Source organism: Xyrauchen texanus, chromosome 21 (genome assembly GCF_025860055.1).
Source record: "Xyrauchen texanus isolate HMW12.3.18 chromosome 21, RBS_HiC_50CHRs, whole genome shotgun sequence".
Lineage (NCBI taxonomy): Eukaryota > Metazoa > Chordata > Actinopteri > Cypriniformes > Catostomidae > Xyrauchen > Xyrauchen texanus.
In genome coordinates this window covers 10,981,140-11,005,327 of record NC_068296.1, presented here as the reverse complement: position 1 = coordinate 11,005,327, position 24,188 = coordinate 10,981,140, and the positions used below count along the sequence as shown (strand labels likewise).

Below are 24,188 nucleotides of genomic sequence, written 5' to 3'. Positions count from 1 at the left end.
AATCAGCACAGGCTGCTGGACACACCGTCAGCCACTAACGTAGTAACTGGGACAAGCCATTCAATCCACTTCCTCTCTGTTATGTGGCCAAGCCCAGGAAGAGTTTGTGTGAATAACTACTAAAATGGTACCAAAAACTGCAATATTTGATTGTCATATGTCTAGCGACTATTATCATTTCATTATAATTAATCTCCCCATTTATTTGGAGATAATCATTACTTAAGCAATATATGGTTCCAATTATTTAAATATCATATTTTCAAAAATCTAGTAAAATAATAATAATAATAAAACAAATATATATATATAAATTAAATAATTGTTAATATACAATATACATGTAGCTATTAAAAGTGTAAGGAAAATATGTTATTATTTTATACTTGGTTGTTACACCACGTTTGGTTTAAAAAAAAAAAAAAAAACTTGGCACATTCTCATAATGACATACTTTAAACTCACAATTGAAGAAAAGAAAGCAAAAAAAAAAAAAAAAAAAAAAAGACAGCACAATATTCCCGTGTAATGACGTCGTTTCAATATCAATGGTTGGACACTTGTTTGGGGTGGAAAGTCCTGAATGGTTTTTTGGAGTGGAGTGTTGAAAATTGGGGAGGGTGGGACTCCGGCAAGTGCGCTTTATCCTTCCTCTCCAAAGACGAGCCAGGTACACACAGCAACTGTCAGCTCACCGCAATCATCCTTCAGCTTAACAACGAAAGAACGGTAAGGAGAAAGTTTCTTTTGATTCCTCTATCTATTTTTTTGCGGAAGAGAATAGTTCAGTCGTTCAAGTTCTGAGCGCGTAAAATGCGGCGCTGGTTTGCTTCGCTTTGAACTTTCTATTTGGATCAGGAACAATTGTTCCGTTATTCACAGACCAAAAAAACTGACAAGAATGTAACTTTTTGATAACATTGAAGGGAAGCCTTTTAGATAACATTGAAATGAAAATATATTCTATATTCTCTCTCTCTCAATTTCAAATGTACTTTATTGGCATGATTGTGTTTACATACAATATTGCCAAAGCATTAATTCACAATGTAATTCTCTCTCTCTCTCTCTCTCTCTCTCTCTCTCTCTCTCTCTCTCTCTCTCTCTCTCTCTCTCTCTCTCTCATTGGACTTTTAATATCCTTCTTTCTAATATGTTTTCTTGTTAAACTGTCTGTCTTTTTATGTTTTAGATTTACATTCTGCATGGTAAAATAATAATAACAATAATAATAAATGCTGTAACTGCATGAAAAAAATCTAAACCAAAAAAATAGCTTGTACTAACATAGAATATCAGGCTGTTCTTGTTGATAAAAAATGTCTAAAATACTTGTTATTTCGAATACTGACATGTCAGTTTTATTGAATAAGTGACTGTTACAGATGAATCATCCAGAGGTTACCCAGTCACCTCAACCTTTGACTGAGAGTAAGATCAGTTGCCACACTCCCTAAGCATTTCAAGATGTTTAGGCTACCCTCTCTCTCTCTCTCTCTCTCTCTCTCTCTCTTTTACTTACATGAACGGACACATGCACACACATTTCTGTTTTAGGTGAATACTCGGCTGTTGCTCTGCCTGTCCATGTGTGCGCATTATGAAGTCCTTCCAGAAACAGAATCCTCACAGCTGGGTTCCAGCTCGCTCTGCTAATACCCGCACTAGTAAACAATGATAAAGGGATGGCAATAAGAAGACACTGACAGAGTGAAAACAGAGGGTAGAAAAGGGGGTGTAAGGGGCTGACACCAGGCGGTGGATCATCTCTCACTTCTTAAGAGATCGAACTCTTACAATGTTGGCTATGGAGGACTATGAGGGGGTTAATGTATTTGGTGGTTACGGACCTGTTGGAGCATGTTTTCACAGTGAACCTAATTTATAACTGCATGTTTGAAACCAAAAAACAATACCACTGATAAAGAAAACAAGCTTTAGTTGACAAAGTCTGGGCTTTTTCCTCAAAACCTTCTAGTTACTGAGATAAACACCATGTGACAACTTCCAAGAGTGACAACTAGCTCCCAGTCTCTCCTATCTATTATATTATTTTTCATATTGACAACATTATATTCTTTTATATGAAAACACAAAAGTCAAACTAATGACACTAAGCCACTTACAAACTTTCATAAAAGTAGTGTAAATGTAAAATGTATGATGACTATGCTTTGATTTATCTGATGGGTTTTACGGCCCAGCCTGGCCGATTAAGAAACACTTAAGCAACATTACGATAACATTGCAACAGACTGCATCCTCTGAAGACATCGCTTCACCATCAGTTCCCGCCTTTCTTCTCGGTTTGAGTCACCTCATGTCAATTATATGTTTGAGTGGCAGATTATTACTAATCCAGGTTAACCATGTGCCTGGTGGAGTCTTGTTCCTTGGATAAACACTGTCTGATTGATTGAGGTCTCTGCCCTTACCAACCTCACCTCCAGTGTGGCCATGTGTGTGTGTGTGTGTGTGTGTCTTGTCCATAGGTTTCTATTGCTGCAGTTGTTCCAGCTCTGGTTCCTAGAATGAGTTACTACTTGGATCCAGTTTCCTCCTGTCAGGCTCTTCAACCACCTGACTGTCTGGGTGTAATGGTAAGACCCCTCCACCTACCACTATAAATCACCTCTGTTTGGCCTGAGCTGCCCACCACACCAGCCATGTGTAAGCTAGCAAGTGAACACACACCCCGGTGTTCATGTAGTTACTCATCTAGTAAAGCATGGGGATAGCAATGCCAAGATTGTAAGTTCAGTTCCCAGAGAATGCACATACTGATGAAACGTACACTATGAATGGACTCATAACTGCCAAATCCAAATAGCATTGTTACATAAAACAAAAATCCAAATGCTGTTTGCATAGTGTGGGCTGCTTGAATTTCAAAATGTTCAGTATTACTCAAGAAGCGAAAGTTCGTATTCTTACCTTTATTCCATGCTTTGTTCTACTTCCGCTGATATGTCACATGAATACACTTCTAGGCCTGTCACATCAAGTCCTTGAATTCAAGGATTTCATATTAATTTGCTGTTGTCTGTGAATACTGTTATATTAGAATGCAGAAGCTGCAGGAAGGTGGATGTCAATGTGATTTCAGTGGCAATAAAAGGACGTAAACTCATGGATGACACCAAATGTGCCCTGAATGCAGAACATTGTTTAGATACAGAATACTATGGTTTTTGAAAGAAATTTTTTTGAATAATTGCACAAAAAAGGGAGAAAAAAGAATTAGTCTGCGAATGCTTTCAGGCAAAAAATTTTTCCTCCTTTTAACCCCGTTCAGGGGTCAGATTCCGTGCAGGTGAGGGCAGAATAAAAGGTGTCTAATAAAGATTCAGGGAGGACATTCATCCATCAGTATGCAAAGACAGGGCTGTCAGTCGTTGAGCCAGAAAGGGTCGCATGCTAATATGTACCCAGCCCAGCCTCCTCATGCAAGGACTTACCGTTCAGCTAATCTGTTCAGGTGGCTTTTGAAATTGAGATGACTGTATGCTTGTCTCCCACTATGGTCAAAGGCTATGCGGAGGGGGCTTTCCTCACGGGTCATTAATTTGCATGCGCCGAAAAAGAAAAGAACATTCTCTGATCTCATCTCCCCCCTGAACACCCCCTTCACCCTACTCTCTCTCTCTCTCTCTCTCTCTCTCTCTCTCTTTCTCTTTCTCTCTCTCTCTCTCTCTTTTTCTTGAACTATGAGGGAACCTGTGAAGGAGAGATAGACCAATGTTTGACTGTGTCATAAACAGGCTTATTAGCACAACAGGCCAAAGAACAAGATTGACGTCCTCGTTTCTACTGAAGTGCATCTGTTGACACAGCACACTTAATTTTCCTTGAGGGTAGCAGAAGTGCATTCTATGAAATCCACTTCATCACGAAATCTAACTCTTGAGACGCATTACATTTGCATTTAGGCTCTTCGGATTGAAAGCCCTGCTGGGAAATCTAGTTTGTTACTGTGTTTTGGAACACTGTAGAGTAGTTGGTTCTAGCTGGTCATTAGATGGTCCAAGCTGTTCATAAGCTGGTACAAGTTGGTCATTTTCTGGTCCATATTGGTTTTTAGCTGGTCTAAGCTCATCATTAGCTGGTTCAAACTGGTCATATGTGGTCCAATCTGGTCATAAGCTGGTTTTCAGCTGGTCTAAGATCATCATTAGATGGTCCAAGTTGATAATTTGCTGGATCAAGCAGGTTTTTAGCTGGTCTAAGTTTGACATTAGTTGGCACATGCTGATTATTAGTTGGTCCAAGCTGGTCATTAGGTGGTCCAATCTCTTCATTAGCTACTCATTGCACTTCATTGACTGATCCAAGCAGGTCACTAGCTGGCCATTAGCTGGTCCAAGCTCGAAATGATCTGTTCCAAACTTGTCATTAGCTGTCCCAAACTCGTCATTAGCTGGTCTAAGATGGTAATTTGCTGGTCCAAGCTTGAGATTAGCTGTCCCAAGCCGTCCATTAACTGGTTTAAGATCATCATTAGCTGGTCCAAGCTGATATTTTGCTGATCTAAGCTCGTCATTACAGTAGCTGGTCCAAGCTGATCATGAGCTGGTCCAAGCTCATCATTAGCTGATACAAGCTTATCATTAGGCGGTCCAAGATCATCATTAAAGTAGCTGATCATGGCTTGTCATTAGCTTGTGCAAGCTTGTTATTAGCTGGTCCAAACTGGACCATTAGCTGGTCCAAGCTGGTAATTATCTGGTCATATGCTTGTCCAAGCAGGTAGATCATTTTGGACTAACAACAAACTAGCTACCTTCTGGTCATCCTAGCTTTGGGTGGTCAACTAACTTTTGGAATTCTAATTTCATGTTGGCTGACCAACCAGCTAATAACCATATTAAACCAGTTAGAAACCAGCAAAGTTTCCATTCATCATCAGATGTCCTGGCTCCTTGATTTAGCCATTGTAGTGGGATCTGGGGTGGCATTGCCCTTTGTATCGGATTCGACCCTCCAGTACCCTATAAATCCTACTGCCGTCCTCCCTACTTCCTCTATCTATTCCTCAACCAACATCTGTATCTCTCTGCTCTCGACTTTTCGTCTCCACTCCCCATGACTCCAGCAGCATAGTTTCAGACAGCCCAACCAAGATCCCCCCAGCCCCCCCTACCAACACATCAATGACCACAGCTCTATAAAGCTGCTGCCAGGTCTTGGCTGATAACCACAGCCTTGCCTCAACAGCAATCTTTATCAGATGGGCAGTCAGTCAGGCTGTGGACGCCTCCCCATGCTAAGAACAGTCCCGGAGACAGACAGTAGCTCAGATACCAGGGGCTTCTGTCACCAGAGCCACTTAAGATGACTGTCTACCTGTTGTCACTTGAAGAGGAATAGAACGATGTAACTCCCTTTTGTCTTTCTCAGCCTTCAGGGACACAATATTACAGGAATGGTTCACCCAAAAACTAAAATTCTGCTATGATTTACTTACCAAGCCTCATGTTGTTTCAAATCCATTTGACTTTCTTTCTTGTTGGGGACTCAAAAGGCATCAACATTCTTCAAAACTTCCATGAAAGAAAGTTTTATTTTAATTGGTCGGATAAACACATAGTCAAGTTTTGTTCTCGGTAACATCACTAAAAGATACTGAACCAATCAACTGTGAGTAAAGTGACATCTCTGACGCAATGAATTCTGTCTTAAAGCGCACTTTAAAGAAAAAGAAAACCTAGAAATCCACAACATTGACTCTTCATGATAAATTATTTAAATATTGATTTTTGGCAAAATAACTCTTATTTAATTTAAATACACTATATTTGTTTTTCCATTTACCTACTCTAGCCAAAATATAGAAGTGAGTTAACAGAGAAAGCTGATGAGCAGCATCATGGTACTATGCCTGATAGGACTGGTTTGGTTTGTCAACTAAAAACCAATAATGTAACTCTGTTTTTTCAACTAGCTTAATGGTATAGGTCCCTGGTTGGGATGCTCGAACAAACAGAGCAATGTTTTGACAGCACCACAGAGCGAAAGTGTTAACACTTTATGGAAAATCAACCCACAATTAGTTTTGCATTTTAAGCTGGGGATAGAAGAATGTATTTTAACATTGAAAAAAAATCACTTCACTTCACTTGGGACATATCCTAGGGGGATACAAACCTTACACTAGTATTATCTTTAAAGAGCAGGAGAGTTGCTCTCTGCAGCACCCGTGACCACACACATATCAGTTTATTATTTGTGCCTTGACCAGTTATGCTGAACACTGCTTTTGATCAAATATATCAAAGGAATCTTGCAGCTTATTCGAAATGGAAACCTCTCTCTCACACATTGATAATGTTTCAGACAGATAAATCTAGAGCAGGGCAATGTGCTTGCCCTGCATAAATGCTGATTTATTCATCACAAAGTTGCTTAGATATGCTGATATCAGTTAACCTGTTCCTGTAAACCCAGCAGTTCACAACATGCATCAAACCCCATTCAAAATGGAACATCATTTTTGGGTCATGCTTGCAGCTGTAGATTGTATATCAGATTTCTAAAACTGAGCTAACAAGAATTCACAATAATATCTACCCAACTGAAGTCCCGTTATGCTGTGCTCACAAAAAACACATTGTTTCTTCAATCTAAAGCATTCTTTTCTGGTTGTTAACCAAGACTCTAGAACAATGTATATTTTCTGTACATACACATCTTCTACAATTGCATGTGATGGCATGTGCTTTTGGCCAAAGGAAGTTGATTTGACTATTTGAATGGACCTTTATCTGTCAGACAGTTTTGTATGAGGTATTTTCCCTTAGAATGGGGCTCTGAGACTGTATTCAGCAAACATCCTGGAGACAAAGATCTGTTTGTGGATCTGTTTGGCCTCTTGAAATTTGCAGTAGATGATTTGGGAGATGGTAAATGCATTACGAGCAATGATCAACCACTTGCTACCGCTTACTGTACTGTATTTACCTCCGCTTATCAGGATTTTCTTTCAGTTAGGCATATTCAAGACATTGACCCTTCATCCTGGTTTATTGATCTCTTGGGATGTTCAGTGAATTTAGACATTTAATTCTGCTTTTTGATTTGAGTAGTTCTTAAGGAACCAGCTGACTCAGCAAGTTTTCTGCTACTCCTCCTCTCTCTCTCTCTCTCTCTCTCTCTCTCTCATCAGACTTCCCATTTTCCTGGCCTGACATCAGAATCCCAGAGAGATCAAAATAATAAAAATGCTTCTCAAGTGGTTCTCAATGGTTCAACAAAAACTCAAGCTGCCTCCAGCCGCACAGGGAATTTCATATGTTAAAATCTAAAAGTTTGACGCTCATCGGATGTAAGCGGTCATGAATGAATGCCCCTGCAAGACACAAAAACATATTTAGAAATCTTTTTTTCTTGCTAGTCTATGCATTAAGAATTAATTGGAAAATTTTGAATAATTTATTGTGTATAGTCAACCAACCATCTCTATTTTTTCCCAACAAACACAGCTTCAAAACCATAAATACAAAATAATATAGCTTAAAAGGTGAAGTGAGTAGTTTTTTCACCAACATTATAACCAAAGGAAAGGGCTGGGTGTACATAAGACCACAGAAGCAATTGAATTAACAAATAACACAATACTAGTGTGCAGCCCTGTGTGCTATAATAGTTACAAATACTAATAGTTACTAAGAGTAAGATAGGCCTACAGGACAGCAGGCTATAATCATGCAATCAGATTCTTAAGCTCACCAAAAAAATAAAAAATAAAAGAACAAAATACAAGAGCAATGCATAATAGCTTTAGAAATAGCTTTATTATAGCCCACAATCTGTGCTCTAACCGGTTGAAGCACATAGCGCTAATGGTGGAGATTTTGATTTATTTTAGTGACTTGATTCTTTTGATTCCATTCACCAAAAAGATTTGTTCAGATTCATTCATTAATTCATTCACTGACAATGTCTTTAAGTTAGGCCATTGTACCTGCAGATAGTGCCAAAAGACCGTCTTTTAATATTTGCATTGAACCAACAGTCAACAAGTCTTATAATCCTTTTATTAAAATTGTACAAAGAGACTAATACATCATACACTTTTTCCCACAAATGACAACAAAGCATATCTATCATACTGCGAACTGCTGAGCATGACTTTATCAAGCTAAACAAAAAAAGGACAACAATACTGGCCTAAAAATTATTCTGAGTTTCAATAACATCCATATGTCATTGTAATGTGTGGTCATCACTCACTTTTAATTATAACTCATCAAGCTCATTTTCTTGTTGAACGAGATTGAAGATATGAACGAACGACATTCAGCTCCTGCTACTCTTCAGCAGGTTCATGATGACTGATTAGTGTATGTTGGTCGCGAGCGAGATTGCCAGTACATTCGGTTCATTCACATCAGGAATGATATTACAGACTAGTTCAGTTAAGTGGTGTATTTGTTCAGTGGGTCCAACCAATGATATACTCCTCCATAGCCCCCTCTTGAATGCTATTGGCTCGTGCTAAAGTCAGTCTTTAAAAGACACTTTAAAAATAGAGTTTAAACTCCATCCTACTCTGATACTTTTTAAAACTAGTGAACCCACCTGTTAGAGATTTAACATATAATCATCTGTTAAAACAAAATATAAACATGGGTTTTCGACCAAAATAAATGTATTTTTTTTTCTTCTGTTGAACACAAATGGAGACATTAATATGTCCAAGCTGCTTTTTCTAAAGGAAGTGAATAATTGGGGCTGTACTGTAATATGCTAGCACCATAAAAGTAGCACATCTGATTTGCGTGAAGGTTGCATATAGTGTAGGTAACTGTTTCCTTTGAGACTTTTGACCTTTGAGACTAGTTTTTTTCCTCAAGGGGGCACTTGAATGATAGCACTTGATGACTCAGAAGGCCGAAACCTCCACTGATCCTCATCCCCAAAAAAAGTTGTAAAAATCAATATCCAGGAATAACAAATGACTGCGAATGGTCCATCCTGTTCAGCATTGAGAAAATTAACAGGCACCACGTGAAAAGTCTGTTAATGAGCCATTTCAGAAGCAATCTAGACAATATTTTACACCTGAATAATGATACTGAGAAACATTAATGTCAATTGAATAACAATTTAATGTGCAGCACTGTATTGTAAAATTGTCAGACTTGAGCACATCTAAGGCAATGAAAAATGTTTGCATTCCAAAGAGTGGGCAGGTGCCCAATTTCCCATATTGTTAATCTGTTCCTGCCAAATGAAAGTGCAGAAATAATGAATGTTTTAAAACAATCCCCCGTCTCCCATTGGCTGGACAAAATTGTAGACCTGCCCCAAATTCACGCCATTGGTTGAGCCAATGTTGCTATGTCAGGGTTGGTCAGGATGCTGAAACAAACAGAGAATGGTTTGATTGCACTGTGTTTATGCTTCTCAAGGACATCCATTTACATATGGTTTACTTATAGCTGTCTTTGCACATGAATCTGGGATAGTAAAGGATATTTAAACATAATAAAATGGCACACATCACATTTAAATGTTTGCAAAGAAGCTAGTGCACAGTGTTTACAGTAGTTTGTGTTTCCGTTTTGTTTCTGTAGAGGCCAAGTGGTGGTATGACAGGTACTATGTTAGCACAGATGCAACCTCCTGCGGTGTGCCACCCACAAAACCTAGCCCCATCCAGACCCCTGTACGCCCACCACATCACCCTGCAAGAGGTGCCCAATGGACCAGAGTGCAGTCCTAATGGTAAGAGATCAAAGACTGTTTGTGTGTTGAAAAGGGTGTCAATGGTCGTCTAAAACAAGGCTGAGGTCACGAATCCCTCTCGCTCACCTCCAACCACCTGGTTCCATTACTGCCACTTTATACAAACCAATCAGTATCTAATGAACAAAATAAACCCTATCCTAACTTTTATCTTAGTGCATATCCTGTATTTTTTCTCTCTCTCTCTCACACACACACACACACACACACACACACACACACACACACACACACACAGTGGCTATCCTTATGGGGACTCTCCATAGAAAATGATTTTTATACTGTACAAACTATAGATGCTATCCCCTAACCTTAACCCTACCCCTAAACCTAACCCTCACAAAAAACGTTCTGCATTTTTACATTTTCAAAAAAAAACGACATTTAGTATTTGGTATAAGCTATTTGAATTATGGGGACACTACAAATGTCCTCATAAGCCACATGTATAGCATACTAACCTTGTAATTACCAGTTTGTAACCTAAAAAAAAATAAACCCTGTGAACAGCGTTTCATGCTATATTTTAAAGTGAAGGAAGAAAGTCCTGAAAAAATGCAATTAATGCAGGGCTAAATGCTCAGATTGAGGTCAAAACATTATTTACACAATGTAAAGTTGAGTATTATTTGGCATAAAACAGATCTTTGTGTGTGACTATGAAATGTACATATGAACACAAACTTACTCAAACACAGTAGATATGTTTTTAAGGGGGAGGAAATGTTAAGGCATCTGCTAAAGGCATCTCCTTGGGGTCAATGTCCCTGTCATCCCCCGGAGAACAATGTTTTCTCTGTCACACTCAGCCTGTATTTAAGTGTGTGTGTGTGTGTGTTTTAATTTGTGTGTTTGTGTATGTGAAACGAAATGGGGGAGGTGGCTGCATGCTCTGCATTTTTCATGTTCAGGACACAATGTGTGTGTGTGTGTGTGTGTGTGTGTGTGTGTGTGTGTGTGTGTGTGTGTGTGTATTCAATATGAGAACATTCCTCCCAGTGTTTGACATCAGCCTCCCTGCTTTTCAGAATGATATATAGAAAGAACAGCGACATGCGGCATCTGTATGTATATGTATGAATGTGTTTGTTGGGTTTGATCCAGCATTGGCACTAACTTTTGTTTGACACCTCCCAAATGGGACATAAGGCCAATGGGGTGCAAGGGCGCAAGGGCTCAGCAGCGGCCATTCTTTTCCCAAGCCTCAGGGCCCCTTAGGGAGTGCGCGGGGAACCAGGCCGGGTCAGGTTTGATGGGATTTGCTGATGTTTGTTGCTGGAGACACTCACTAAAAGCCTCCAGCTCGGCCTGAGTATACTGCACTGTCATAAACAATATCAACTGGAAAAAACTGACCTCTTGACCATTTTACTTGGAGGTGATGCATCTGAGGGTTTCAGCACAGTGAAAGATCTGAAGTTTGATGTTTTATTTAATCTTATGGGCCTTGTGTTTGGAGAGTTTGTTTGATAAATCATGCCTGAGACTTTGAACCCCCCCTTCGGATTCAGAAATCACAAAAGAAATCTCTTTGATATCTAAAATGTTTTTTCTAGACATCAATGAGATTACTTTTAAAACAAATGGAGACTTGAACTCTCCTGCTTCTCAGAAAAGCCCTTATAAATCTCATTTACTTTATGTCTCCTCTTGAGTTTCCAAAGAGATCTCTGCAATGTCACAAGCTGTGCTCAGATTTGCCAAAATATAGAAATCTGCAATCAATACTGAAATCGGAGTTTTGATTGCAGATTTCAGTAATAAAAATGTATCAAAATAATTAATCATTTTACAAGCTGTGCTGTCATCTCATTTGTGTCTATTTTTATTTCTCCTAAAAGTAATTTTAGGAAAAAATATATTAATTTGAGACAAATTTGATACTTTGATACAATTGCGAACTTCATTAAGTCTTCTGAGCTATAAAAGAGCAACATCACATCAACAAATTATTTCATTGTGCCCTCAATCCTTTGCTGCAATAGGTCAGCAAATCAAGAAATGAAATTTAGTTGTTTCTTTATTCATGGGTGAGGCACATTACAGTCAAGTCTAAACCAGTGAATGAGCTTGCCTATGTGAGACAGCAACCTCAAAACAGACTCTTGAACTGCCATCCAAGCCACCGCATGCAAAAACCGTTGGACTGCTACAGCTGTTAGTCAGATTGAAACGGGGCACCCTCCTGTCACCCACAAGTTTATGTCTGAAGCCGTTCTTCTGAATTTTGCAGATTAGTTGTGAAAGTTTAAGGTAAAAACACAGTTATTAAAAATAACAATTTTCCATCTTCACACAGTTTTAGACTGATGTCATGTTCTCTGGCATTGAAGAAATTGAGTCAATATCTGATCAAAAAATCTGTAGGGTTCTGCCACTTTGGGCGTGTCTATAAAATGCACTGCAGTGTGGTTGCATTCTGTATGGTCAATAAATGTTTCAATACATGCACAATAAAGTCAGTTTTAATATATGCATGTAACAAACATTGTTACTAAAGTAACAAACATTATTTATAAATGCCCGAATTATCCATGTACCATGTCAATTTCATACACTATTCAGCCACAGCCAAACGGACCATTTACATGCTCTTAAGAAAACAGTTTATTCCAGGGTTTTTGCAGAACACGGTGTTCTTAAACATGCAAACGAGAACACTGATTTCTTACTACACTTAAGTGATTTAAGAGAAATTGGTTTAACACACCCAGGATTCTCCTCGGGAACATAGCTTAATGTGGTCATGTTAATTCACAAGCAGTGTTCTGTTTGAAAATTGTGGATGTGCGTGAACAGACCGGATAACAAACATCATAGGATGAAGCCCAACAAGAAGTCAACACAGCATTCAAAATTTATTTAAGTACAGTGGTAGAAGCACTTACACTATAAACTATACCTATTTATACACCGCAATGTAAAATATCGACTGTCCCTCATGTTTGCATAATTGCGCTCGTACATTGGGGGAATCCCAGAGTAGGCAATCCCACAATCCCCCACGCAAGCCTGCCACTTAACATCCATAGAGAATAATTGGGAAACGCCCGCTCAGCTCCGCTCCCTCCACACCAAAGCACACGCACAGTTATGCAAGGGACTGTATATAAAATATTTTTTACAATAAATGATTTTAAATGCACGACGTGGAGTCGAAGAACCACACGATGTGTAGTGGAGGGCTGTTGCCTCTGCAAAGTGTGTTTAAAATAGTTTAACGCACACCTAGCCGTGGATTATCCCATTTATAAGATGGTCACTTGCCAGCATTGATTTATTACAGCCGTCTTCATTTTATTTGCAGGGCAAATTATAACTGGAAGAATACAAATTTATAAAAAATATTTTTATCTAAGGGCTGTTAGATCTACAGCTCCGCCTGTTCTGAATCAGACACAGAGAAAAAGTAGTGCACACACTTGGTCAAAACTGTGAATTCAAATGCACAATCCAGAAATAATAATATCCACAGAATGTAGAGGGGTTGACACTCCAGAGGAAATCTATTATTTTAACAATGTTACAAAAATGTGACAGTAAATGTAGCACTTACTGTAGGATGAGGGGAAAATTCTTCAAAACACTCTAATGGTATCCATTAAGGATGTGCCCGAAGCCGAATACCTTATTCGGAAAGGCACGGATAATGACTTAAAAATGAATAACAGATTCATCCGAATAATATAAAAAAATATTTGTATGACTTATTATCCAAGAGCCACAAGGATAAAGTGAAATTTTACATAAACATATACAAAATGACAAAGAATTTATGAATCTGTGCAGCCAATATATCTAATGTGTAAACCTTAAGAATGAAAATGCACACAAAGTGATATCAAATTGGATGGACGCAGTCTCAACTCCGTTGCGGTCTCTGTAAATTGTGTGCGTCTGGAGCTTCTCAAGTGTAACATTAAGATATGACATCATCAAAACCTTTCAATACTTGGAATGTCTTTGTTAATGTATTGCATTAACAAAACTAACAAATCAATGTATTCATTTATAGTCTAAACCTCAGCATGATGTCTCACATCGGAGCTCGACTAGCCATCTTTTAACATTGACCACATTTATGTCCACATCAGTGATTATGGTTTTTATCTGATTAAGACTTTATTCCCAAACGTTAAAGTGCTCCATAAAGTTTTCATCTATTAGGAATATTACTCCTTATGTAAAATTAAGAAACTTAATGTGACAGGGCGGAGGGAGGGGCCAGGTCGTGATTCTACACACAGTTAAGCCGGTTCTCGCCCCCTTCTTTCCATTAATACATTTACACTGGTGACAAAAACCCGGAAATGAGGGGGCGAGAACTGGCTTGACAATATAAATAATAGTTTTAATGAGAACTTCAACCAAAAGACACAAACACCCACATATGTCGGACAGCTTCCCATAAATGCTCTCTCTCTCTGTCGCACCACCGTCCGCAGATTGGCCTTTATCCCTTTCGGAGGCTTGATTAGCCTGATAAGGGACCGAGTGTGTAGAATCACGACCCAGCCCCGCCCTCCGCCCTGTCACACTGAAATGTGCTTTTTTTCCCCTTCCTCTTTAAACTGTGCAAAATTTCTGAATGTTAAGTGTTCTTGAACTGGAAAGGCACTATATAAATGTAACATTATTATTACATCAGAATTAGCTTTATTGCCAAGTATGTTTTACAAGGAATTTGTCTTGGTGACAGAAGCTTCCAGTGCACAAACAATATATCAAGACAGGGATAATAAAAAAACTAGATTAAAAATAAAATTGAATAGAAAATATGTTTATATAGAAGTACACAATAAGACTAATATATATATGTTAAAATACAAATCTATTGTGCAAGGGAGTGCAATGGCAGAAGAGGTAGATGTGTTGGATAAAAATAAGACCAAGCTGTGTATTGCGCATAATTATTGCTCAATGGGGCAGTTTTAACCGTTCATGAGATGGATAGCCTGAGGGGAATTTTTTTTTACTGTGCCTGATGGTTCCGGAACTCTGAAGCGTCGTCCAGAAGGCAAAAGTTCAAAAAGATAGTGGGCTTGGTGAGTGGGGTCCAGAGTGATTTTTCCAGTCCTTTTCTCACTCTGGAAGTGTACAGTTCTTGAAGGGGCGGCAGGGGGCAGCCAATAATCCACTCAGCAGTCTGAACTGTCCTTTGTATTCTTCTGATGTCCGATTTGGTGACTGACCCAAACCAGACAGTTACTGAAGTGGTGAAGTGGAGTGGTGGTGGCGTAGTGGCTAAAGCACATAACTGGTAATCAGAAGGTCACTGGTTCGATCCCCACAGCCACCACCATTGTGTCCTTGAGCAAGGCACTTAACTCCAGGTTACTCTGGGGGTATTGTCCCTGTAATAAGTGCACTGTAAGTTGCTTTGGATAAAAGCATCTGTTCAATGCATAAAAATGTAAAAAAAAAAATTAAGTGCAGAGGACAGACTCAACTACTGCGGAGTAGAACTGTATCAGCGGCGCCTGTGGCAGGTTGAACTTCCTCAAATGGTGAAGGAATTACAATATCTGCTTGGCCTTTTTCATAATGGAGTAAATGTGGGTCTCCGACTTCAGGTCCTGTGAGATGGTAGAGCCCAGGAACCTAAATGACTAGTGGCTATAGGTGGCACTTCAGCACAATAACATAATATACACATTACATTTTAACCTGTTGATACGCAATTGCCCACACGCGTCACTCTACTTACATTTAATATATAATTTACCATCTATAAATGTAATTAATGTTAACAAATTATATATCTTTTCAAAGGTCCAAGGGTTCAACATTGATATACGATCTCTGTTTCACGATAGCAATGCTCCAGAAACAGCAATTTAGTTATTTGTGCCAGGGGTACAAATTAAAACATGCAATTTCAATTACTTCATACATTTGCTATGAAAACGCATCCAGTTTGGCACACTTGGGTCAATTGTCCATGTCAAGCCTTCATTGAAAAACATCCAATAGCACTTTGTCCATAAAAGTGATAAATCTGAGAAATATTGATATATTCTCCATTGTTTACATGAGATCTCACCTGAAAGAATTACCCTTCGTCAACGTTCTTCAACAGACTATGCAATCTGAGCAGCATTCATGTTGTAAAACTGTATATTATCTTATATATTAGAGTCTCATAAACAAAACGAGCCTGTCTCCAAAGTCTATTTTTAAAAATGTGGCATAGTTTTATTCATAATAGCCAAGCAGTGCAGTTCGATTTTGTGTCGTCTTGAAAAGCGGAGCCTTAATTTTACTCCATACGCTGCCACTGATTTTACAGAGAAAGAAGCTTGCATTTTTTGTTAGAGCATATTCAAATTTGAAACATAGATTCTTTAGGCTTTGATAACATTGTATTTCTGGGTTGTCTTGGCACTTTTATTATTGTTTTTTAGATTATAGAAACATGTTAAGCACAAAATATTTGAATTGCCATAAACCTCAGCTTCTCTAACTTTAAAAAATAACTACATATATGAATTCTGGGAAATAAAGCCCAAATTGTCTTTCAAAATATACTACAACTGTGTCCATACTCCAAAGGGTTCAGTAAATACAACCATTTAAGTTCAGGTATGTCACTTTCATGGTTTGTGCTCAAAAAGGGGGTGCGTTTCAACAGGTTAAATCATCTTGCCAGAAAGCGAAAGGCATATTTAATAGGTCCTGATTTCCTTCTCTCACCTTCCATGCAAAAACAAGCTGAATTCCATTATATTAGCTATGCTGATGAAAGTGGTTAGGAAATGTTTTCAATTGCTATTGCTCACTCTGCTTGCTCTGTAATGTTATGTTGCTATGGTTACAAACAGCACATTAATATCGAACGGTGAATAAAAGTGAACGGAACTATATACCTGTGCATTCAGCGGTTTGAATTCGAGTATTCAAACAGACCATGGAATAAAAGATATTCAGCCACTTTGGTGCATGATGTTACGACTTTAATTCAAAGCTATTTTCAGTTTAGAATGACATCAGATTTGCCATCATTTGTGACCAAATGTTGTTCCTGATGTACTTTTCCAATGAGACTCTCCATAGATGACTGTGATTTGGCTTTTTGGAAGTCTCGCCTTAGGTCATTTATTCCTCTGTCCCTTTCTGTTCAATCTAATCATGTGCAAAAGCCTCCCATATTTGCTTTAATAGCTGGACTTATTAAATTTAATTAATCAGTGCCATATTGCTGTGTTTGAAGCCAGAGAAGAGGTGGAATTTGTTCCATTAGCAAAAGCAGACTTTTGGAAAAGCAGGCTGCCCTTTGGTTTCCAGGTGTCCTGTGAAACATGTCACGCGACACACATACATGCACAAACACCCACATGCTTAGAGACAGCTTGCATTGGCGTATGTAAGCAGTGTTCCATGTAGCTGTACCTGCACTGCATTTGTAAGTGCAGGTGCAGGCAGGCAGTTAAACCAGAAGACAAGCTGTAAACGGCTTTTGTGTTCTACACATATGGGACCTGTAAGTGGAGTGGGAAAGCCTGTGTCAGTTTTCTGCACTGTATCACACATTGTTGCTCCACAAATCCATAAGAGGTAATTATTTGTCAGTGTGTGTACTCTCAAATTCTACAGTAAGTAATCAGTCCACAGAGAAGGTGTGTGTTTTGTTCCTGAACTCTTTTTGTCAGTAGAAAAGCATGCAAGTGTGTGTCCTCATGTATGCAACAAATGAATGTAGCAGACTTTTGCTTTGTACAAGCCAGATTGAATATCGCTTGTCAAACGTTTTACTTCCAAAGAAACACCACACCATCATAAAGCACACTGTAAAAAGTGGTAACATACAGTTGTGACCTTAAGGTTATATTTTAACCTGATCTTACCCTTCAAATTCAATTGTCATCCTTCCATTAGAAGATATAGCTCCATCCATTGAAATCACAAAAGCGCTGGGAGACTCCCACATCACTGTGTGTACTCTTAAACTTAAACACACACACACACACACACAACACACACACACACACACACACACACACACACACACACACACACACACACACACACAGCTGTGTTATCAAGCTTTGTGACCACTGGCTTACGTTTTATGAGACGTGCTTTGACAACTGGACAGAAGATAAACTACAGTACAGTTATCGATGTGTGTATGACTGAATGGGTCTGTACATGTACATACTGTGTATGTTTTGTGTGCAAGCAACTTCCACAGTTTGCGTATATGCATGTATGAAAAGTCTAAGCCTGTATCTTTGTATATAGATATGTGTGTGGTTGGGGGGAGTGTGCAGTCTCTGATGAGGGGCACGTCCTCGCGGGCCAAGGCCCATTTTTTTCTGGGTTAAAATAAACAGACGACTGGCGGGGGTCTGGGGGTTATGGGAAAGGAGGAAACAGATGCTAATCAGCCAGGCACACACTTCCCCCAACTGTAAAACAAAACAAGAGGGAGAGAAAATGTTTAGCTATAAGTGCGCATGAGTGAAAGTTTAGGACTGCAGCTCCACTTGACAAGGTCAAGTTTCGAAACGTAACTTCAGTTCCTCTCCAAATATTTTTTTTCTTCTTTATTGTTTACGCAAAGGAGATTTATGTAACATGATGTTACAATATCAAAATTATAGGCAACAGTTACACATGCTGAACATTCTGAATTTACATAATTAAGAGTAGTTCACCAAAAAAAGTAATATTTTCTCAGAATTTTCTCTACCCCTTTTTTGTTCCAACCCTGTATTATTTTTATTTCGTTCATGGGACACAAAAGGAGGTCTAAGGCAGAATGTCCGAGCTTCCATACAATATGTATACTATATTCAAGGTTTTCTGAAGCCATGCAATATCTGTAACAGAGAAAAAACAAAACTGAATGGATCATTGTTCACTGACAATTTCCCCTTTGCCATATAGCTCACACTTTTTGGTGTTTCTTCAACTTCAGACACTTTCATGTCCCAGGGGTTGACTTTTATTAAAACAAAACTTTTTTTTTTACAAATCTATTATATACAGATTGTGCAAGGGAGTGCAATGGCAGAAGAGGTAGATGGTGTTGGATAAATATAAGACCAAGCTGTGCATTGCGCATAATTATTGCTCAATGGGGCGGTTTTAACGGTTCATGAGATGGATAGCCTGAGGGGAAAATAAATTTTACCGTGCCTGATGGATCTGGTGACACATCAAAACTGACTTGGAAACTTTTTACCAGGCCTTCATCATTTATTTTTGCTGCTTTTTAAATGCCATATATGTATATATTTGATTGTTTTGCCTATCCCAGACTTTAAATATTAACACAAATTATTACATGTTTACAACTATAATAAACAATGTCAATGCTTTTTCTGTGAAATTTATTTTTGAAAAGTCCCTCAAAACTTTAGCGCACCTTTTAACCAAGTTGACAAAAGTCTCAAAGAAGAGCTTGCTTGACAATTTAAGGTAAATGTTACTTGTGACTTGTGAATGTTAAATGTGATTTTTATTCGGCATCAATTTCAATCAAGCTATAACTTTTACAAATTATGCAAAAAGTAAAAAACAATAATACAATATCATTATGCATCATGTTAATATTTAACTTTGTGTATTTATGAAACAAAAACTATAAATGTTAGCTATGAAATTAGCCTAGCAAGTCAAATGAGTTTAAAGTTCCAAAAACTTAAAAAAATTAAACTTCTTTCACAGTCATTTCTGGAACTCTATTATGCAAACATAAAATAATAAAAATGAATAAATGTCACTATACAGAATTTTAAGTGTGGTGGAAATGACACTGTGGTGGGAGGTTTTATGACTTTCAGACAAAAATAACAAATCTCCTGTGATGCATGTACATACATAGTTGAGCATTGGTAGTAGACCAATAAAAAAATTATTAACAAGGCTTTACGTAGGGTGCTTTTGGTGCGCACCAGATTTAGAATGTGGTCAAAGTTCAGTTCATTTGTGTGGTTTGAATGCGGTTTTCCAAATTCAGGTGTGCACCAGCGAACTGCACCAGAGTCCACTTGAAAAGATGGTCTGGGATATGGTTCAAGTGAACTCCGATGCGGTACGCTGCTAATATGAATGCAATCCTATTAAATCGTGGAAGTGAACCCTTATTGATGATGTATAATTCACGTATTTGCAGGTTCCTGATCGCAATTATGGTTTAATATATTTCTCATACCAGCTTGTGTCCAAATAATTAAACTTCAGAGAGCAGCTCACATTCTTCCTTCTTGCTATGCATCTGCTGGCTCGTGGCAGACAAAGGCTAATATTATTCACATCATTGCGCATTCAATACATCCATGGCAGACAAACTAAATTTTCATTTTGTGCATGTAAAGTTTTGGTGGTAAAAGGTGGAGGGGGAGGAAACCAACTCGGGTTCGGTCCAAGCAATCGAACTAAGTTTGAAAGCACCCTTAATAAATGCCCAAATTTGAAGAAACATCCATTTGAGCTCATGTTTTTCAAACTTGCCGTGTCACGATCAGTTATTTATCTATGCAAGAGTAGCTCAGACATGAGTAATATCTAATTTTTTGTTTCATGGATACATGACAACAATACAGGGTCGGAAAGCAAAATTTGAGGAAATGATGACACAATTTTTATATGTGGGTGAATTATTCTTTTAAGAGAGGCCGACCTTCTGTTTATTGCATTCCTACATATAATTACTGATTCATAGATATTGCAGCCATCTGAACTCTTAGACCAATGGACTGAGGTACAGCAACACTGGGGCCTGCTGTTAATGGAGGGAAAAGACTTGCAATTGCGCGTGTGTGTGTGTGTATAGAAAAGAGAGAAAGACTAGGGGCTGAGATGCCTAGAGAGGAGGAGCAAGGGCGAGATAGAGGGATGTAATTTAGTTTACCACACAATGGGGTGAATAGCATACACGTGGTGGAGCTAATGTAGGAGAGAGATGTCCTTTTTAGCAGTGCTAATTAAAAAAAAAAAAAAAAGAGCTAGCCTTTGTTGAACCAATCACCCTTCCCTCTTTGGAGGCGGCAGGGACCTCCATGGGTAAACCCCCATCTGCTTTCCAGGGTCCTCATTAACCATTCTCCAAGCACATGCACAAACAGGCTCTACCAGCAATACACAAAGACAAGTGTGCCTGCTACATTTGTGCGTGCTGATGTGAATGCTACATTGTTTAAAGATTAGTGTCACTGTGACAAAGTGAACGATCCCCCACCACTGTTTTTTTCACTTAATCTTATTTTGTATATCAGTAATGGCATTTTAATTGCACACATAATATATGAACAAGAGAAGGGCAGTATATACACTTTGCAAAAGTAGAGATGTGTCAACTGGTATTACTATTCCATTTAAACTGCGGTAGATACATTTGTGCAGTTATCAGTGGGCTGGTCTGCTCAGCGTCATTTAAACGTGATGAAGAAACAGGGAGTAATGTGAAAATACAGAACGTGGTGTGAAACAACCAATCAAGATGAGAAAAATCGTATTAAATCCCTGTGTGGACATCAGGGTCAATTTAAAAGACCCATTTAAACTTTTAACACCAATTTACATCAGCTTCTGACCTTTTGACCAATTTCAAACTTCTTGACATCCTCTACCAAGTTGATTTGAACATGACAATGTAAAAATGACAAATTAAATTTATTAATAAACAAAAGTTATATAAAAATGACCTAAAAAGGACTTGCGGTTAAATTTGACCTTATTCACTTACTAAAAACCTGTAATATGCCAGAAAACCTTTTTTTTTTTTTTTTTTTTAACTTGTAATGCAGTGTCAAAATGACACGAGGGCCAAGAACTGTTGGAACACAATAGAAACAAAAATCAGAAGCACAATATAAAAACAATGGAATTCAATGGAAAGCCCCCACCATGATAGGAACAATGTGTGTGTGTTTGAAGCGGTTTTCACTGAAGTGTTACATAATCAGCTGTTGTTTCAGTTATGCTAGACTTTTCATTCCGTTCTAATAAATAATCTTGTCTATATGTTGGCAACCATCAATTTCAGAAGAAAAATATTTTAAATCAAATATTATTCACTAACTACATTTCCATCCAAGGATTTTTAGCGAAAAAGATTTAGCGCATCAAAATGAAGCTGATGGAAATGCAAATTATCGCAAACATTTCCCAGCGATAAGTGTTGACATTATATTTTTCCGTTTAACTCTCAAGCATAAACTCTAAGTCGATACTTCAAATGTTACAAAAAACTGGTTTGGAAACACTTTTTGACGAGAAAATTGGCATTCGTGCAAAAATGCAGTGTCACATGACAGAATTTGCCCGTATCTTTAGCCTGTGTTAATCGAGAAGGCATACATCCAGTCAATTTAGCCAATTTATTGTACGTGATTGTGGATTGATTATAACGGCTTATAGATCCGATGCTGCAAACATGACACTTCCAGGACTGCCAACACAAATATCTCATATTATGCACATCGACAAGTGCACGGAGAACAAATGAATGGCCACTCTTTGCGATCAATTTAATTGCAGTTGCCATACATTTATTTATTCATTAAGTTGCTTTTACACACCATTCAAAATAATAGATGGCAGTCATGGAATTTGCCCACTGGACAAAAAAATACATATAATTTCTATGCACAAATATGTTTTAAATTAAAAATAAATACACAGCCACTCAAACAACAGAGGAATATTTTGATAGCGCCACAGAGCGACAGTGTTATACGATTAGGCGAAATCAACTTACAAACGATTTACTTATAGCTGGTATCTGAGAAGACTTTTAACATAAAAATAAAATTACACACATCATCTTTACTATATAAACCATTCAGAATTACTCATGCTGTAAAATAAGATTTAGGTTATGCCACCCTCCCATAGTTTGAACACTCTTTCATGCCATGCAAAAACTCTCCATGTTAGCAGCCACAACATTGCTGGTAGCCATGTTACCGAAATTGTGCTGCTCAACTCTTACCCAGTCTGATTTGATACCTCATAACTTTCAAAACCATGACAACAGCACTACGAAGATCAAAGAAGCTGGGCGGAGTCTGCACTGAAGTATTGCACAAGACTCTGCTTGATAGGGTGGCAACATGACTGAAGCATAATAAAGTCCTTAACATAGCCCGATTTTTCGTCATGCTAGATTCCCATAGAACTATGAACAGTTCAGGAGGCAAAGCACATGCTTCCAGTAAGTGAGGTGGGCAAGGGAGAGAGAGACATGTTTTTTTCTTTGCTGTATCCTGGTAACTGTTTGTTTTGGGAGTCAACAACCTAACATGTTGCTTGAGATCCAAGTGGGAGAATGAATGAATTTCCAATTTGTGAATCAAAACCGAGACTACCCCGTGTTCAATCATAATTTCTTATAATTCCAGGAGGTTCTTACAGAGGAGGTTTCTGAGAAACCCATTTGCGCTACGATTACTTCAGCACCATTTTTTAGCTGAGTCAAGATGGGATGAGAATGGTTCCTGTACATGTATGCAGTTGGTAAGAGACCACAGGTTTCTCCTTTTTAAAATGACCATTTTCTTATGGGATTTTCCATCTAATAATAGAGCTGACAGCAAGACAGAAAAAAAAACAACAACATGGAAATCTTCTGAGGCAAATTTTTCAGAACATTCAGCATTTTCAGCAGACTTCTTCAGACTTCAGAAGTCTGAATATATAGACAACAACAAATTACAAAAAGGCCATTCTGAAATCAAATTCTTCATGGATCAAGTCAGATTCTAAATACCAAGAATGTAACCAAATATCAAACACTGGGAGGACCAAAAGAATTCACTTAAAATACACATATTGACCACTAATATGAATACTGGGGGATCGTGTCCCCCTCCATTTCTAAAGTGGTCACAGCCATAATATCAAATATGATATTGACTTTTATTAACTAATAGTCTAATGGATTAAATGTCATTCTGCAATCAAAACTATCATAGATCAAGACATATATTTTATATCCCTCCAATCAAACATGACACTGACTTGCAATTGAACAGATTGAGAGAGAGATATTTATGTATTGAACTGACATCAAAGCAACAGACTAGTGGAAGTCTCCAGGCTGAATGTAGGCCTCCTTTCTTATAGGAAGAAAAAAGGGCCACTCAGCAATCCCTGGCTCTGATATTAGTCAGAAACCCCATTAGTCTTAATGGCTGCCCCTGGGTGCAAGAGAGACTGTCTATCCTTTTAAAACTACACACAAGGAGCTCATTAAGACTTGAAACAAAGAGGAGTAGTAAGAGGGGGTAGAGGGAATGAGTGACTGACTGACTGATTGACAGAAGGGAGAGAAGTGTGAGATGCCCTACCTCCATTAACGTCCCATCCCCCTTTCAACTCTCATCGACGGGTTCTTGTGAGGAGCTGACCACAGAAGCCCCATAAAGGCTCAGCCATTTCCATAATCTCTCATATCTGTCAGATGAAACACTATCCAGATGGCTTAATGGACA

At 38.3% G+C, this 24,188-nt stretch overlaps 1 protein-coding gene across 2 annotated transcripts in view; it reads left to right on the top strand.

Annotated features, from left to right (window-relative positions):
- Nucleotides 1-611: 611 nt before the first annotated feature.
- Nucleotides 612-24,188, top strand: part of ets1 (v-ets avian erythroblastosis virus E26 oncogene homolog 1) — a 68,624-nt gene continuing 45,047 nt past the window's right edge. The window contains exons 1-4 of one of the 2 annotated variants that reach the window (XM_052151976.1): nt 612-729; nt 1,193-1,208; nt 2,493-2,600; nt 9,576-9,726. In XM_052151976.1, the coding sequence (XP_052007936.1) occupies nt 1,206-1,208; nt 2,493-2,600; nt 9,576-9,726 (262 nt within the window). In that variant the 5' untranslated portion in view covers nt 612-729; nt 1,193-1,205. The remainder of the gene's footprint in view (nt 730-1,192; nt 1,209-2,492; nt 2,601-9,575; nt 9,727-24,188) is intronic. The other variant, XM_052151977.1, reaches the window with a different exon arrangement.